Genomic DNA, 18763 nt, shown 5'->3' on the forward strand with positions numbered 1-18763 from the left:
TTGTATTTAGTTCTGTTTTTTATTATTTACCAGGGGATTTGGATTTGGGGTTTCGTTGAAGTTGCTCTAATTTAAAAACTTGCAATAAAAAGATTTTTAAAAAATTGAATAAAGACAGGAATGAAATGATTAAATAGAAGTTTTACTGTTGAAAAATCAAACACCTGTTCTCAAATTCCCATCATACCAAATATATTTACTTCAGACTGATAGAACCGACAGGTGGGAAAGCCTCCCATTTGAGAGCTCGACATTAAACAATGAATCATGATAATAGTTTCCTGCCATTGATCGTGAAGTCATCATGCTGAACATGCTTCCCGTGTTTGGCAGGATTCTCTCGCTGCTGTTTACAGGACTGTTTGTGTTTTCATCCGTCTCTTTCTGTAGGTGCTAAACAAATGGACGCCTGTTTATTTTTTAACGCAACCCAACTTTGTGACTTAGTCTTTATCCAGCTCCTGGTCTAGATAAAAAGCAGGACGGGCTTGGTATTAAAGCGTTGACATTTTGCTGATGGCGGTGCTTTGCTCCCCCCCCCCCAGTTTAGGAGTACACGGAGAAACCTCCCGTCAAGATGAGACACTTTTGGTGTCTATCCACCAGCACGTTGCCTTGGAAACCGCTAAAGGGTACACTGCTTCGATATGTTAACAGGGGCAAGACAAAAACAACTAAAAACGAGAGAGGGGGAAACAGACAGAGCCGTCCTTTGATAAACTACTGGCTGTTATGTAAGACCAGCTAAATGCAGATCGGTGTATTCGGGGTGTGTGTGTGTGTGTGTGTGTGTGTGTGTGTGTGTGTGTGTGTGTGTGTGTGTGTGTGTGTGTGTGTGTGTGTGTGTGGCTCTACTGACATGTCTCCATGCTCTCATGTTCAAAAAGCTCTTTATGTTTCTCATACTGCCTGTGCTGCAGCACCCCTTTTCACCCTCCGTCTGAAACCAGAGCCCAGACTGCTCTGATTGGTCAACCACTCAGAGATGTCCCGCCCCCTTAGCCCATTATGTACAATGCATAGACTGTATCAATATATACAGTCTATGGTACAATGTGTTGGAGTGCTATTGTTCCACAGGGATGTCATTTTGTTAAACAAAGGAGTCCAATGGAGAGGAGCACAGGAACTTTAGGCTTTACTGTAGGCCGTTTACAGTGTCAAACACGTAAGGATAACCATAGCTTTTTCTCTAAGTGTCCAAACATCCATCCTGATCTGTTCCTCTCAACGCCAATCGATCCTTTGAAATCTCTCCTCTATCTGTAACTCTATTTTCTCCTAGAAAGACAAGCATTGAACTGAATGTTATCTCTAACAGAAAGAGGTATTTATGCATCTAAATCTACGTCTCTGCATCAATATATCTCTCTGTGTCTCTTTCTAAGTGTCTATCGCTATAATTCTTTTTTATCTTCATCTCTATCCATCAATTTATCCCTGATTTATCTTGATAAATCTCTTCTCTATCCGTCCATCTCTATATTCCAACCTATTTCTCTAGGTATCTCAAAGTGGAAGACAGCAGTGTTGCTTAATACTCTAGAGGGGTGTCATTTCAGTTTAGCATGATTTTGTGACGCTGCCTTTTACACCCCATGATGTCAGTTCCTGTCTCATTTCACACAATCAGTCTGCCTCCTATTGTAGAGAGACCTGGCAGCATTATCACACTTGACATATTCAGCCGTACTATCTCACTCTCAGGGTTTGGATAGATTGTGTGGGCATGAACTGCCACCCTGACTGTAATCCTACACTAAGTCCACCGTGGTGTTATTAGGTGGACACTCGTGTAATCAGCGTGTTAGTGGGCGGAGGATAACATGAGAGGGTGAGCGGTCAGGGGCTCTACAACAGCGCAGGATTAACACGTTGAAAAGATGAGGAGATTTCAAGAGGTGAAGGTAGTTTCAGTTTGTAAAAGATGTTGGCTTAGTAGAAACTGCTCTTCGTCACGGATATCGTAGGGTTTGAAAACATCTTCTTCTGCACACAGATTTGGGGTTTCCTAAGGTCAGCGAGTAGGAAAACATGAGATTAAAAAATCTGAAGCAGGAAGGACGGTAAAGAGACACACTGCTGTCTGTTTCAGTTTTATTTTTAGGACATAATGCCTATGAATATCTGCATAATAAAGTCAATCTTTGGCTGCAGCGTCATATCAGAGATTAGGGATTGGAAGACTAGGAGGGGTTTTTCCATTATCATAGTGGTGATTACTTGTGTGTAGCTGGATATCCTGGTGGAGTAGTGGAAAACAGAGCTAAGAATAAGAAAAATACAGGAATTATTGTGCAACAAATATGAGACGGTTGCTCTGTTTTATCCTTTATTATGCAGGGGGACATAAGGATTCAAGATAACCTTATTTAATATTGTTTGTTTACTATAACAACATTTCTCATTTGTGCAAAAAACATTGTTTTTTATGTAAAATAAAGGGATCCAAGTGTGTTAAAGGGACCATTTTACAGCAGATTTGGATTATTTTTGGGATATCATCAATCACGATCAGGATAACGATGACTTCTTAAAAATATTATCCCATTTATAGTTGAATTTACCTGTTGGTTTTAACACTATAAAGAGCCAAATGGACAAAAAAACATCTCGCACACGTGTGCTCACCTCTGATTGGGTCCGAGGGGGGGATGTGGAGGGATCCCCGAGCTGGACTTCCTTATTCCCCGGTCTCTCTCCGTCTCCCCTCTCCCCCCGGGTTCTCCATCTCTGGGCACCGAGCTGGCGCGTTTGGACCCGTGGTGCCGGTCGGAGTGATCCTCGCTCCGGCTCCTCCGGATCCTTCCCTGCGGCTCGCTGATGCTCTTGCTGCGACAGAGCCGGTTGATCACGTTCTGGGACACGGACTCGTCGAAGCGCTGCCGGTGCTTCTTGGGAATGAAGATTCTGGCAAACATGGTGGCATGTGAGGGGGGGATAAAGAGGGCGACTGTTAGTGTTGGTCCTCAAGAGTTGAGAAAAAGAAATGAGTTTGGATCTACATCACAGATCCACCTCAATCCATGTTTGAAAACACAAGAGTCCAGGACAAAAAACCTCAGATTTCCAGTGGAAAACAGCTTTTAAGTCAGAAAATCCAGAAACTGAAAAGTGATTATCTGTGAAGTCCAGACTGATTCAATTCAACAGGCTTCAGGACTCAAAGAAAAAAAGGCTTTTGATGGACAGGTGGCTTCTCCCCCTGGACTTGAGTCCCCAGAGACGAGAAAAGAAGTTGAATGGAAAGATAAAAGACCTTTCTCTGAGACAGGGAGGAAATGTTGCCGTCACTCGCTGCCTGCCGGAGTCTCACTGCAGCAGCGTGCGGCACCAGAGCTAGAATACAGCGAGAGGAAAAAAGGTGTGGGAGTGGGCGAGCATGGGATTTCTCTCTCTATCTCCCTCTCTTTCTCTCGCTCTCTCCCACACTTCCGTCCACGCTTCACCTCTGTGTCACTCTGTCAGTGTGAGCACAGAGCAGGAAAGCTGTCATCATCGTACTGAACTCAGACCTCACAAATCTGACAATGAAACACTCAACGTGCAACAAATCAGACATCTCTGTAAGCTTTCTGAGGTAAAAAAAAACTAGAAAAACTTGCCTAATCACATCAGTGGGTGGATATGATTCAATTTAAATAAGTATTCTGAGTTAAATTGAGAGTCTGGTATATTTCCAACAGCTTCAGCTCCTAATGAAAGAAGCTCAGCTGGTGACATTTTCACCACATACTAACAACACAAGGGGAACAAACACCACACGGGAGGATCCATTCTCTCATATTTCTTAAAGGGGTAGTCATGAGATTCATTAAAGCACTTTCATAACGTTAAGAGGGAGAAACATTTAAAACAAACAGTCAGAATCGGAACAGAAAAGGCAAAAAAGATATAGCTGACTTGTAGTCCTAACAATGCTGGATCCTACATTTCCCATGATGCAACTGGAATTTGAGGAGGCCCTATTATGCTTTTTAGAGTTTTCCCTTTCCTGTAGGTTTGTGTGCATGTAAATGGTCGGCAAAAAGTTCACTCCTTCCTTCTAGTTGCTATGTAACACTCAAGCTCCTATTGGATAGCGCTCCAACACATTGCACGTGATAGGCTAAGGGGCGGGACATCTCTAAGTGGTTGACCCATCGCCATCGCATCGTCAGCTAACCAATAAGAGCAGACTGGACTCTGGGTTCAGACAGAGGGTGAAAAAAGGTTCAGCCAGCATGAGAAAAATAAAGAGCTTTTTGAACATTAAAGCACCCTGAGACAAATGTGTTATTGTGACATTAGACGGTATAAAAATAAGATCTGATAAGCTAAGCTAAGCTAAGCTAAGCTAAGCTAAGCGGCTACCGATGATGGAGACTCATCTAACTCTGGGCAAGCAAACAAACAACTACATTTCTAAATTGCATTAAAGTGCCTTTTACTACAAGTCTATCCTCAGGCTGTGATACTGAATGAATTTCAGATTTAATTTGTTAGTTTTACTCAAAATCACATCATTTATTTGTCTCCATTTCATTTGCGTTAATTAAGGTTAGGGACTAAAAAAACAAAGGACTCAGAAGTGCAGTTACATCACTATTTGTGCCCACATGAGAACTTGTTCATGGCGTGGCATTAGAGCAATTTAAGATAAATGTGAGAGAGTGGATATCCTCATAGGTGTAATTATAAAATCTGTGAGTGTGTGTGTGTGTGTGTGTGTGTGTGTGTGTGTGTGTGTGTGTGTGCGTGTGGGCGGCTGCCTTGTCTCTTTGCAGCAGTTCTGATCACTGAATGAAATGTTTTCCTTTGTCCGTGTGTGTGGGTGACGACTCGATTTGTTTTGTTCTCATTGTCTGTTTGTTGTTAGTTGCACAGCCAGCGCTCAGGAAGAAACAGCATGTAAAGTAGGCTTGGCTTAGCCCCCCCCCCCCCCCCCCCCCCCCCCCCCCCCCCCCCCCCCCCCTATGAGTTTTGGATGTTTGTTGTGCTACAAAACCCATTTTACAGACTGTTTACTGGTCTGTACCTCAATAACGGTGGCACTGAACAGAATGTATCCAAATCACAGTTATTTTTACATTATTTAAAAATATAGTTTAGAAATTAAAACAGATTTGTTTTCAGATTTGATTTAATTAAAAAGCTGCTTGTGTTTAGAGTGATTTTACATTAGTGCTTGGAGTAAATTATATATCAAAAGTGCTGTTTTTTTTAGACGTTTGTCTCTTTTAAAGTAAGTTGTAGTTAAACACATTTATTATCCTGGTATTGCAAAGAAAGGCAGAATAATTGCACTTATATTGTCATTTTTCATGATTTTTTGGGGCTTTTTGACCTTTACTGTATAGAGTGTTTTTTTTATGCACCTTCCAGAATAAAGAGGTTGGTTTCTGCCAATTCCAAACGCATCGACCAATCATAAACTGTCTGCGGATATTTTTGTAAATGCAGTTTATGCAGTGCTGTAATGCGTTTTGGTGTCTTATAATGTGGTCATTTGTACAGTGAGCCTGACAGTTAATCACGTGGGTGTTTGTGCTGTGAAAGGTTAAATGAGCATGGCTTAATTAGGGTGCTGTGTAGGTGTGACGCTGTCAAACTGAAGGGGGTGGAGGAGATCGATAGACAAACATTGCGTCACTGTTTCTGATAAACCCCGGGTCTAATCTTGCTCCAATAGCTAAACTGATCCACTGACAGATCTTTATTAAATCAATAGTTAGACATTTTGGCAAATAATCCTTTTTGTTAACTTGCCAAAAGTTAGATAAGAAGATTAATATCCATCTCAGACGCTGTAAAGATGGTACCTTTCAACTCTCGGCAGGAAATATAAACAAGAGTATTCTCAAAAATGTCAAACTGTTGCTTTGGTCCCATTAAATATTGCGTAAAACTGACTAAAATAACCTAATTTTGGATGCAAACAAGAACAAAATCTCAATGAAGAATGAACTTTTAGACTCCATGTGAGTAAAAGAGAACCAAACCCCTTTTTACATGAAGCGAGTCAGAAGGTAATTATTTGATTCCATGTTTGCTGAATCACAGCGGCGTCAACATCCAGTTGAGAGCGGAGCCCCAACACACATTAGCACCGAGTGTTTTGATTCTGCTGATCAGATGAATCAGACATGCAGCGCCGCCTGTGAAAAACCTCACCAGAGGAATAATTAGCAACAAACAGTCAAGAGAGAGACAGCAGCTACCACTGCACGTCCTGGAGAAGCTAATTAAGAGGCGTAAAAACAACTTTGACAGCTAAATAAAGCAATTAGGACACACTTATTGCACAGAGAGACGGATAGAGAGAGAGAGAGAGAGAGAGAGAGAGAGAGAGATTGAGATGCATGGCCACGATTCATTTCATTATCCAGAGTTTTATGAAAAAGCTGTTCAGGTAAATATAGAGGACCTTAAGCCCTGTGCCGTTGAAGTGGCGGATAATGAAGACCCGCGTTCATGGGGATATTAAAGGTCACGGCCTCTGTTAACGCCGGTGTGAAGACATCATTGAATTAACAGCACACCTGATCTCCACTCTCTAGTAGCTGAACAGATACAGGTATTTTAAGATGGATGTAGTGAGGAGGACATAAGAGCGTCTTTTTCATGCTGATATTGTATAAAGGTATTAGGAGTTGTAACACGTACAGAGAACATTAGCGTGCTGTCTTTCTGTCGGTTAACCAAGAAAATGCACCTTTCACTTTATTTTGACTTCAACCAATCGTGTCTCCTTTAAATACTAATGATTTTATGAAATGTTCGTAGATTGAAGACATTCTTTAATGAGGTAAATATAAAAATACACTGTTTTTTTTAAGAAACTGCTTCAGATCATCCCATTGGAAATAAACACATCCACCTTTAAAGCAGCTGTGTGGTAGAGTGACCTGCTGCATACAGTTAGAGAAGACAAATGACTCTTTGTCATGTTTAGGTAAGCTTAAAACTATGGCTAATATATTCCAAATATGCTAAATATTTCCATTATTTCTATGTTAACCACTTTTAGCTTTGGACAACAAGGCCTGAGGACAAAAGGGAATAGTTTGGGGCTCTGATTGTGCTTTAGTATGCCATTTCAAAACTAAAAAATGGTTGGTTAAATGACTGCATATGTTTTAGCTATGGATTTATATTGTATATCAGGCATGTATAAAAGCATGTTTTTGTCATATAGCTTCCTTTCGCTCCTCCTAGTGAGTGTACTCTAGGTCTGAGTGTATTTTTATATGAAAATATTGGTACATCTTCACAGTTTGTTTCCCAAATTAAAGCATTGAAGATATGCAATAGATCAGAAATACAGTGCAGTACATTACAGCTGAGCTCAAGCAAGTGTTCTACTATTACATGCTGAATGCAATCCAAAACAGGAAGAATATTACCTTACAGAATGCTTCATCATAAATCTATTCATTCAGACACTGGGCCCCCTTGTGGTAGTGTCACAGAACACACGGTGGTAACCATTAGTGTTTCTCCTCTCTGCACAGGAGCTCTCCCTTCAGCACCACAACAACACAAAGCAAAGGAGCAGCAGCATATCACTTCTGACACATCCCCTGCTGCTGCAAATGTGTTTTTGTGAAGTGCAAAAGGATGAAATGAGCCAATTAAATACGTATAAAGAGGGTTCTTTTCCAGTTCTACACACTTAGATCAGTTTAAATGTCATGAGAAGTACTTCTCTTCCACTGAAATCTCCTTTTTATTTCAAATCTGCCTCCTATGAGCCCCATAACTTTGTAGAACTGCTATTTTAAATCACTGAAAGGCCCCATAAAAGGGTTACTTAACACCAGGCTTATAGGAAGCGTTTTCCCTCTCTGACTGTAATTTAAAGTCTGTTTAATCTGTAATAACACCCAGCAGGCGGGCGGAAATTGCTTCCTGTAGCTACACCTTACAGGGAAATGATGGCATACTGACATCACCGCAGCACAACAGAAAGTGGAACCACTAAAGGTCAGCAAAAAGAAGAACCTTTTCACCCGTCTGTCTGAAACCAGAGGCGAGTCTGCTCTGATTGGTTAGGAGGCAGGCTCTGTTGTGATTGGTCAACCACTAAGCAAAGAGTAAAATCCCTTTTATTCAATCATCAGCTGCTTACCTTCACAAACGGTATAAGAAAAGCACAAAGAAGACTTTATTTTGCCCATAGAATAATTATAAAGATACCAAATTACATCAAATGACAAAATCCACACATAGTGGACATTGATAACAAGCCATCCCTTGAAAACCAGACACCATCTTTCTAAATGTAACGCTAACACTGGGTTTAGAGTAGCTGTCACTTCTGGGGAATGGCGGCTATCACATTTTAGGAACAAATCTGCTCGGTAAAAAATAAAGGCCACATATTTTTAGCCCGCTGTCACTGCCTCTGCAGGTTTTGATCAGTTTTTAGGGCTTTTATGCATCTCACTGCTGCCTGAGCACAGACTACCGGCTACAATGAGAAGTCTCCCGAGATATAAATAAATGTTCTGTAGTGCTGTAGGTGTTGCAACCCACACAGCCTCTCTCTGTTTTCTATCTTAGCCTCCCTGCTACTTGCCATCTATTCATATCGCAGAACTAACATGTCTCAGTACCTGTCTGTGAGAGATGCTGCTATCAGCATTTTTATATTATAATCCAGATATTCATTCACCTCAAAATGCACAGCCATAAGGTAAAAGAGCCAGATCATCACAAAAAGTTTTCCACGTCAACTCTCAGAAAACTAAATGAGTGCTCTGATTTGACCTCATTTATGAAGAAGAGGGATCTATAATTATCTGAAGCAGCGTTGTGGAGGAGGACGCAAGAAGGGACAGATATCTCAACGGGAAGAATGACGAGCAGAAAACTACAAAGACGAGACCTCATTTCATTTCAAGTGTCCAGATGTGGGTTACAGGTGAGTGAGGGGGAAGTGGGAGCTAATGACACATAAAGAGGTGTGTCGGTGTGTGTGATATGTTGTCCTGCCAAGAAAAGTCACAGTGGTTGGTCAAGGATAAAGCCAGCGAGATTAAGAGATATTTATCTGATTTCAAATCCTTGTCAGGGAACAAGAGTCAAAAGTAAGTAGATTAAAAATGGTGCTGCAGCCATGTCTGAGCCACTGAATAAACACACTAATGGGGTTTAAAATATATGTGACACAAAGTTCTTATATTTAAGCCTGAGGAGGACATGACTCTGCGTCCTACATTGCAGTCTGAAAAGTGGAACCAATGCAAAGGAGCCTGCAATCTTTCAAATGGCCAGCAGGGGGAAGCTACACTGGTGACAAAAAGGAGCCAGATTTAATAGAAGTCTACAACAAAATCACACATCTTCTAACTTCATTTATGGACTCGCTAAACATGTTCCTGACAAGTGGAATACATCGCTAATTATGGCTCTCCTTTAAAACAGCCTGACGTTCATTTGGTCGATTAAGGACACATCAGAATCAGAATTGGTCTTATTACCAAGAAGGTCGTCATATACGCGGAATTTGCTTTGGAATTGAGTACATTTAGATGATAAAGCAGAGCATACTTAGAGGATAAGAAGAACACATGTACAGGAATAGTTCTAGTAGTGTACAGATACACATGGTGCACAGTATGACTGGAATAAGACTTAGAGAACAGGAGCATCATGTAATAGCATATGAGTTACTTTAGACTTCAGGTGGGCCATATAGGAAATAGGCTACAGTAAGTTTGCTTGTTGAATTCAAATGCTTTTCATTACAAGAACTGGTTATAAATCATTGCATTCTTTTTCCTTTAGCGCCTTTCCAAGTGCTCAAAGCGCTTTACGATACATATTACACATAAAGGCATGTAACACATCAATACTGTGAACAATATCCACAGGAGCAATTTCGGGTGCCATGCCCAAGGACACAACGGCATACAGTCCCGGTCAATGTCAAAGCTTATGCTCAATATCTTATACAGAAGTTCTATTTGTTGTACATAAGAGGGAGATTATGTTATACAAACATGTATGTTTTATCATTTATAAAGGTCGTTTCCTCCTTATGTTTCCCCAATGAAAACGTTGGACATCCTTTTCTCTGATAAACCAGCACTTAAAATGTGACTCTGAATAAAAACTGTCATGTCTTCACTTTCTGTTAAAAGTTAGTTGGTGATGTTTTCTGCTTTCAGTTCCTTATAGATCTCAACCACACGGAAGCTATAAATATGACTGCCTTCCGAGACAGAAACCAAAAGAAAACCTGCTGCTCTGTGAAACCAGCCCAACTGAGGAGACAAGACAGTTATTGAACTACTTATTAGAAATCATTCAAATAACCCTCTAGAAAAGTTAGAAAACAATTCAAATATCATTTATCTTGAGCACCACTTTTGAAAGCTTGGCGTTGGTGTTTATGAAACATTTATCCATTTTCATTTACACATCATAAAAGTACACAGGCTCTCACACACATGAAGCTGGTGAAAAAACAGTAGATGTAAAGCAATGACCGAAAATAAACATGCACTGTAAAACTGGCAAATGTACTAAATTGACATACCTTTGAGAAACACATTATGACCGTTAATAAGGAAGTGGCAGGCGGGGAAAAGGTCTCTGTGATTGTACAAGGCCGAAAAAAAGGAGAAGCAGCTATTTACTTAGGGGATCAGAGGTTAGAGAATGGTTAGGAATTAAAAGCCAACACCACTGGGTTAAAGTTAATATTGGACTGCGTCAGCCAAGCAACGAAGAAATCCCACGGCAACCTCAAGTGTTGTTTTTGTCAACACACCCGTGGCAGTACTGAAAATAGAAACCTGGTCGAGGGACAACAAAGGGATTTCACAGGTTCATAGCATGTGTGTAGCTTAATGAACCGTGATTACGATGAAGCCTTTATCTTTCAAGATCACCTCTGACTTCTTTCTGCTGTGCGTTTTCCTGAGTCTGCTTTGGGTAAGTGCATTTAAAAATCACATGGTTCACCTATTTCAAAGAATAGCTACCCAACAAAGGAAAGGCTTCAAAACCACGGCAGCGGTTCAATGCGTGATATGAATCATAACCGCAACGTTTAGACCGTGACACGTATTGTCGGAAATATCTGTATGTACAGGAAAAAAGAGTTGCACAACGGGAGAATGGACTTTTATAGATGGGGAGGAATTTATCAACGCAATTGAAGGGACATCAGTAATATATCAGGTTACTTCTCTGGGGAGTGCAACCAAATACAATTTCACTCTCATCACTTTGTATAATGGAGTCAACAGCACTGGATGCAGTTTTGAAGCTGTCACTGGTTAGCAATATTACATTTGGAATCAGGCATTTCCTTATGAAATGTACATTTAAGATGAATTGCTGTATTTATGTAAATGTTATTATCATTTTCATGCACTTTCCTATTCAGCAGCAGAGGAACATCTAGAGACAGGACAATATCTATACTTATATTAACAAGTATTCTCTTTACTTCCCAGCTCCCCGTAGTGCAGGAGGTTTCAGAACGGTTACACAAAATGACACCAGTATAACTCTGCGGTGGGATAAAGTGGACGCCATCCTCAACTACGCACTTGAGTTCAATGGAAAGGAGATTCATGTCACTGCATCAGCTGATTCTGAAGTGCAACACACAATCTCAGGACTCACAAGTGGAACTAAATACAACTTCCAGCTCTTCACTGTGTTTGAAGGTGTCAGAAGCACTGGAGTAGACCTCACTGCAGTCACAGGTAACATGTTTGAACTCTGATACAGGCAATTATAATATGTCATATAAAGTCTCATTAACTGGGGCTGTTTCTCACTCTACATGTTTTACTTTTATTTATAAAATACTGGAATGTAATGCAACATGTTATTTGTTTGAGGAAAATAACTACACCAAATACAAGATTTTAGTAAGGATATGCTGTCTTTATCCTGTCCTGTAATTCTGTGACTGTTCCTTCATCATGTTTCTTTACTTCCCAGCTCCCCGTATTGCAGGAGGTTTCAGAACAGTTACACAAAATGAGACCAGTATAACTCTGCGGTGGGATAAAGTGGACGCCATCCTCAACTACGCACTTGAGTTCAATGGAAAGGAGATTCATGTCACTGCATCAGCTGATCCTGAAGTGCAATACACAATCTCAGGACTCACAAGTGGAACTAAATACAACTTCCAGCTCTTCACTGTGTTTGCAGGTGTCAGAAGCACTGGAGTAGAACTCACTGCAGTCACAGGTGAGATGTTAGAACTCTTATACAGGCAATTATAATATGTCATATAAAGTGTATAAATACAACTTGTTATTTCTATTTGAGAAGAAGAACTACACCAAATACAAGATTTGATACAGGATATCCTGTCAAGATGTTTTCTGTCTGTAAAAGTGTGGACTTCAATGTTTCTCTGCGCCTGGGGTGTGGCTAATGTATTTGACTGTTGCCGATAAAATGCAGGAGGAAAAAACCTACACACCATTCATTAAACTGATTTTTGCTGCAGTTCCTTATTGTCTTTCTTTACATCATAGCTCCTCGTAACACAGAAGAGTTCAAATCAGTTGGACAAAGTGAGATTACTCTGCAGGAACAATTTGAATAAGATCTTTGAGTATACGCAAGTGCTTAATGAAACATAGATATATATCCCTGCATCAGAGGAACCTCAATTGACACACACAATCTCACAACTCACAAGTGGGACTAAACATGAATTGCGTCTCTTCACCGTGTTTGAAAATGTCAACAGCACTGGAGTCAACTACAGTGCAGTCACAGGTGAGATGTTTCTCTGTGATACAGGGCATGGCTTTCCATTGATTGACAAGTTTCTACAACGACAATCGTCAGCATTTTGTTGGAGCAAAAGAGTCTCCAAGCATGTTTTTGGTAGCATATACCAGCATCGAAATGAATATCATATTTAACGTGAATTACAGTTAATTCGTTAATGTTTAAGTCTTTCACTTCATGAATGTTTTAAGTGAAGAAACTGATAACTGGAATGCAAATACCTTCAAAAAAGTCTTAAAAAAAAATTCACCTTGCTAATCAAGCTAGCCCCGCACGCCGTCGCTCGTCCCCAGCTCAACCCTCTCGTCCAAATATCGTCAGTTCTGGATCAAATAAAACCAAGATAGTGGTGGCCATGATGCCAACGTTGAGGATTCAAAACTGTAGTCTAGAAAAACCAATGGGTGATGTCACAGTGACTACATCCACTTCTTATTTATGGAGCAATCAAAGTCACTAGGTAGGACTCCATGGTTTATGGTGTCTATATGGACATGATTGTATCAAGTAGCAGTAAAGATATAACATCTGGAATCAGCATCCCTAGAGATGCTGGTGTAGATAAGAAGCAATCTGTTTCTTATTCTTCCTTCATCCCGAACAAGCAGCTCACATAAAGCAGCGAGCAGCCAATCTACCAACAACTATAAAGAAGCAACTTATTCCAGTCTAAATGATGAATGTGCTGGCTTTAGTACGGCTTGTGCTCGTAATAAGAACAGTTTGGGAGGCTCTTGTGACCCATTATTGTTTTTCTAAGCGTAGCATCTGAGCAGTAGTTGCAGAGCGGCTCCACTGACTCCTGCAGTTAAGACTAAACACCATCATTATCAGCACCACTGAAACGGAAAGCTCTGTGCACAACATGCACTGCGGGGTCAAGACAAAGGAGCTGAGAGAAGCAGACATGTGGATCCTTTAGATGCACCGTGATCCCCCCCTAATCACTCATTTATTTTATGGTGCCTGAATATCGATGAAGATGTAAGTCAATTGTTGCGTGATAAAATAAGTGCACCTGCTTTAAAACTTATCCCAATGACCCTAGTGTCAGCAATGTAGAACACACACACATACTCAGTTTAATACAGGCAGCAATGCTCAAAAGCAAGTACACACACACACACACACACACACACACACACACACACACACACACACACACACACACACACACACACATACACAGTGAAAGATTACATCCTAAAAGCAGAGCATCACTCGCCCTAATGACTCCTCTCACTAAGAGGCATACACACTAGCATGCCATTGTATCACTAACAACCTGCAGGGTCCATTTTTGTGCCGCTCACAATCACATCAAACTACCTGAACACACTGTTCACGGTTTTCTTGAATTAATAAATAAATTAAATGTATTTAAGGCTCTCAATTGCCTTGAAGAAGCTAAGAAAACAAGAAAATAGAGGATTTTGAAAGCAAAAACCTCAGCAGCAGACATCACATTTCACCTCAGATACATAATTACACTTATTGCAAAACCAGTGCAGGTGCAGACCCAAAGAAGCAAAAAAAAAAAAAGGACAAATTCTCTCAAAAATACACAAATGCATTTCGTAAAACCTAAGAAACACTCACCCCAAGCAATTCATCCTTTCAGCTGTCAGCCATGGCTCAAAAAAGAAACTAAGCTGTCAAACAGTGAGCTTCACTATAAGTCTGCTTCAGAGCTGCCTCTCTGGGGGGGATCAAATATATGATGGGACTTTACCGAGAGTCAGGGGGGAAACAGCCTCCATAGAGATGCAGCGAACAGAATGATGAGAGTAAAATCCAACCGAGAAGAAACACAGAGGGAGGGATGGGAGGTAAGAGAGTTCGGGGATGGGTGGGGGAATCGTCGAAAAACACAAAGAGATAATAATAATGTCTGTGAGCAAAATCTAAGGCATCAAGTTGCCTCATTTGTCATTTCAGGTAACCACCGCACCCTCATACTGCTGGAAAGGCTTTATACTGTACATTAACGCCACTAAAAATAGTACACAGTGGTGTAGTAGTGGATGGGAGCCAGCGTAGTAAGGGAATAAAAGGTTCTGATTGGCTCTGCTTGTGAACAAATCTGTGTCTGGGGATGGAGAGAAAGTCTGGTGATTTTGGCGCAAAACCCTCTGGCTACCTGAGTGCTTTTCCACGTCTCCACTTCACAGAAACACTCAGAACCTGTTGTGTGTGTCTCCAGGGACAGTGGATACAGAGCCACCGGTATTCAATTATGTTTCCATGAAGCGAGTACTCGACTCAATCTGTGTGTGGCTCGTCATCACACACACCTGCATGCTGTGAGCTTCGCCGCACGTTGCCAACCCTCATTTAAAAAAACCTCTCAGCTCGGGCAGCTAAGTCTCCCAGTTTCACTCACACTGATAAAACCACTTGGAGGGGGTCACTGTGGATTTACTGTGGAGTGGCAGATGGAGACCACCTAAACCTAAAGCTCTGAAACGGCTGGCAGCGGTCGAGCCCCCCCGCTAATCTATCCTGCAGAACGAGCACCAGGACAAGCCTGTTACACGCTCATTTTGAGGAAAACCCCTGCAGATTATTTGACTTTTCACTGGGACTTTAAATAAATGACGAGTGGGGATGTGTGTGTGTGATACAATCGATGGGGAGTAAGGGCTGCTCAATTAATCAAATTGTTATTGAACTGCAATGCGGACTAGTGAAATAAACAAGTCCCAGGAAGCACTTGTTAAATGTTTAATACACTATGTTTTAAAATACCATTTGGATTCTAGCCTTAGCAGACCATTTATAGGCACAAACACCTTTATAAAAAGAATAATAGGGCCCCTTTAATATCATTTTCAATGAAAATGGGAAGAATTATGAATGAAACACGTTCAATCCCTCCGGTATGGTCAATAAATCGCATTTGAATTAGTCAAAAATAATTACAATAAGTTGTTTTTCCCAAATCGTTCAACTCCAATGGGAGAAAACTGTTGAATCTGCAGAAGCACAAACTGGACGCACAAAAATGATAGGTACCATAGGACAGAGACAGAGGGATAACATGGAAGAAGCAATATTCAGAGAAGAGATGTCTTAGGTAAAAATGATGCAACATTTAGCCACTTTCCTAAATGTCCCCTAGTTTCCAATGCTCCATTCAAGACGCATGGCTCTTCGTTCTACCAGCAGTTTATACCATGTTTGGTGACCCATTGTGATATGAGTTCAATCGCTCTGCTCCTACCTGATGCTGGAGATGAGCTGTCGGTGCTCTTCAGTGTTCAGGATGTCGGGCAGCACCGAGGCCAACCACTCCACCCTCTTCTCCGCTGCGTACTGCTTCAGAGCGCTGAAGAGTTTCTCTTTCACTTCAGGTTCATCACCTAGGATCTGGTCAACCTGATGCAGAAAGGACAGTGGTGTTAGTGGGTGTTTGAAGTGGTCACCTCAGAGTTTTACACAGACCCAGATTGTCTCTATGACAGCACTTCATCTGCATTTAAAATAAAACAAATAGCTTTAATAAGGGCTCTTTAATTTGGGTCACATCTCTACTTTCTTTCTGTATATATTTAAGTCCCTCCAAAGAGTTACATCTTCCTCTGTTGGTTTTTATTGCCTCAGTGTTTATTATTTAAAGGATTACACCAGTGGATTGAATGAAATTACACAGATTACTTTGTTGGAGGTTAAAGGATGTAGCAGATTCAGAAGGAAACATCTTACATAATATTGATGTAACTTTTGCAAAAGCATGTTGGACATGAAAAACTTGGTCTCAAGACAGCATTTTTAAAGTTTCATGACTCAATATGCATTTAATCTGGTTAACACGAGGTTTATAGCGGTACTTTTTTATAGTACAGTTGATGAACTCACTGGTTTTGAGATTAATCCATTAGTCGACAAAATTACACTAGTGTTAAAAGACTATGCAATAATCCCTAATTGATCATTCCCAATAGTAGCATGGTTCAACCCATTGATCAGAACAATGTGAAACTGGACCAGAGCCAGGAGTTAACCTGCACTGTTAGCTGTGAGTGTGAACGTACCCTCCTGTTGAACTCCAGAGCTTTGTGTTTGCGGTCCAGCCTCGCTCCCTCTCCTCCCATCTGACTGTCCTCTATGCTGATGCTGTGTTTCTGCCGCGGGCCGAGGCACAGCACCCCCAGGCGGAGCGTCCGGCCCTGCGAGGCTTTGATCAGCGCCGCGGCCGTCTCGTGCTGCCTTACGGGGATCCCGTTCACCTCCATGACGTAATCCCCCGCCCTCAGACCTGCCCGGCCGGCCGGAGAGCAGGGCGAGCAATCCTCCACCAGCAGGGGGCAGTCTCCCACGATGGTGAACCCGAAGCGACCGTCCGGACCAGGGATGATGTCCATCTGCGATACAGAAAAAAAAAAAAATGAAATGAAAGGAATTAAAACTCCCCAAAAGACCCCTATTGATTCATTACTTGACCCGTTATCTTGGACTCTTAGAGGAACCTTTGTTTTTCCCCAAAGCCATTTTTCCTTCACCATAGAGGCATGCAAGGTTCAAGGATTCAAGGTCACACAGAGTGAGTAACTGACATACAATTAATCATTTTGGGGGTGAAGTAGTCCTTTAAGAACATACCCCTGAATACTTTGGATCAATCTAGATGCACTGTTACTGCATTAAGTCCACAGGCATTAACCTACTTATGCGTTATTGCTGTGATAGATTCAGAAGCTGTCAGACCTGCTGTATGCGGGACACCACTCCGATGCTGGGAGGGATGTTCTTCTGAGTCTGGGCGATGGCAACGACAGCTTGGGGACCCAGCGTCGACACGTTGTGGCCCTCGATCTCCAGGACCTGGTCCCCTGCCTGCAGCCCAGCCAGGTTTGCACTGCTGCCCTCCTCAACCGATAGGATGTAGCTGGGGCCATTGCCACCCAGAAGGAAGCCGAACTCCTCAGGCCAGCCCTGGTTGGACGACGGCATGCTGAGGACTGTGAAAATACGAGAGATGGGAGAAAGAAAAGAGTAACCGATCATGATCCAAGGACTTTCCAAGGGTCTTGCACTTGCTATGCTGCAGACATAAGCTACGCAATGAAGAAAAACCCACATACAGATTCAAATTCAAGCCCTTACCCACTTTAGCCAAAATATTCAAGTCAAATGACATTTTTTGATCAAATAATCCTTTGCTTGCATTCAAAGTGTCTACGTATTCATGCCCGGTCTGTTCCTCTGCCTGCTATCTTCCACATCTCAAGTTATACTATGGAGTGCAGCTCTGTAACCCTCTACCCTGAACCATGACACGCTCAGCGGTCCCTGACCTGGTTCACAAACTCCAAAGCAACCAATCAAATTAAGTCATCGCAGAGATTGTGACCTTAATTAGCTTGAGAGACAAAAGTTCCTGAAGCAATTCAATTTTTTTTTAACTCCCTGCACATGTAAGTCTATCCTGTTGAATGACAATTATGCAATAGAGCACACAGCTGACAGCATGGATTCCAGAGCAGGTACAAAGTAGGATCAAATAACATCAAAATTGGCAAATATTGAGGCATTTACGGCCAGACATGGATTGAAATGTCAAAATGAGACATGGACCGTTCTCAAAAATCACAGCATTACAGATACACACATGTTGGATTTTAAAATATGATTCATTATAAACCCCTCTGGCTCAGATGGAAGCTAATAGTTTGCTCCACAGCCTCCAGAGCCTATCAAACAAAGCTGAAAAAAGACTTACAGAAATCTTTAGATGGATACCGAGAGCCCCGTCGGAAAGAATATCGGCCCTTTTTGTTTTGCAAAAACTTCTTCATCTTGAATGTCAAATAGCAGGCGGCCTGCTGGCAGCCAATCTGTCTTCTGAAATGTTATATATTTAGGAAAAACCCCAAGGACAAGTCAAACGGAAAGGGTGACAAACTGAAAACAATGCCCCATTCTTCCACCCTTAAAACCACAGCAGTGTCCTCGTGAGCAAAAGGTGAGTGTGCACGAGCAGCGAGTGCAGTCTCCGTGCGAGTGT

At 41.6% G+C, this 18763-nt stretch overlaps 1 protein-coding gene and 1 long non-coding RNA gene across 2 annotated transcripts in view; one reads left to right on the forward strand and one right to left on the reverse strand.

Moving 5' to 3' along the window:
* grid2ipb (glutamate receptor, ionotropic, delta 2 (Grid2) interacting protein, b) overlaps window positions 1-18554 on the reverse strand; it is a 41615-nt gene extending 23061 nt beyond the window's left edge. The window contains exons 1-5 of the mRNA XM_063892538.1: window positions 18479-18554; window positions 17464-17717; window positions 16791-17120; window positions 15980-16134; window positions 2632-2910 (exon numbers count right to left, since the gene is read on the reverse strand). Of these exons, the coding sequence (XP_063748608.1) occupies window positions 2632-2910; window positions 15980-16134; window positions 16791-17120; window positions 17464-17717; window positions 18479-18554 (1094 nt within the window). The remainder of the gene's footprint in view (window positions 1-2631; window positions 2911-15979; window positions 16135-16790; window positions 17121-17463; window positions 17718-18478) is intronic.
* LOC134870403 (uncharacterized) lies at window positions 10646-12436 on the forward strand. Its single transcript, XR_010166555.1, has 3 exons — window positions 10646-10923; window positions 11451-11705; window positions 11947-12436. It is a non-coding gene; the product is annotated as an uncharacterized LOC134870403 (long non-coding RNA).
* Window positions 18555-18763: the final 209 nt, after the last annotated feature.

The sequence above is a fragment of the Eleginops maclovinus genome, chromosome 10 (genome assembly GCF_036324505.1).
Source record: "Eleginops maclovinus isolate JMC-PN-2008 ecotype Puerto Natales chromosome 10, JC_Emac_rtc_rv5, whole genome shotgun sequence".
NCBI classification, from domain to species: Eukaryota; Metazoa; Chordata; class Actinopteri; order Perciformes; family Eleginopidae; genus Eleginops; species Eleginops maclovinus.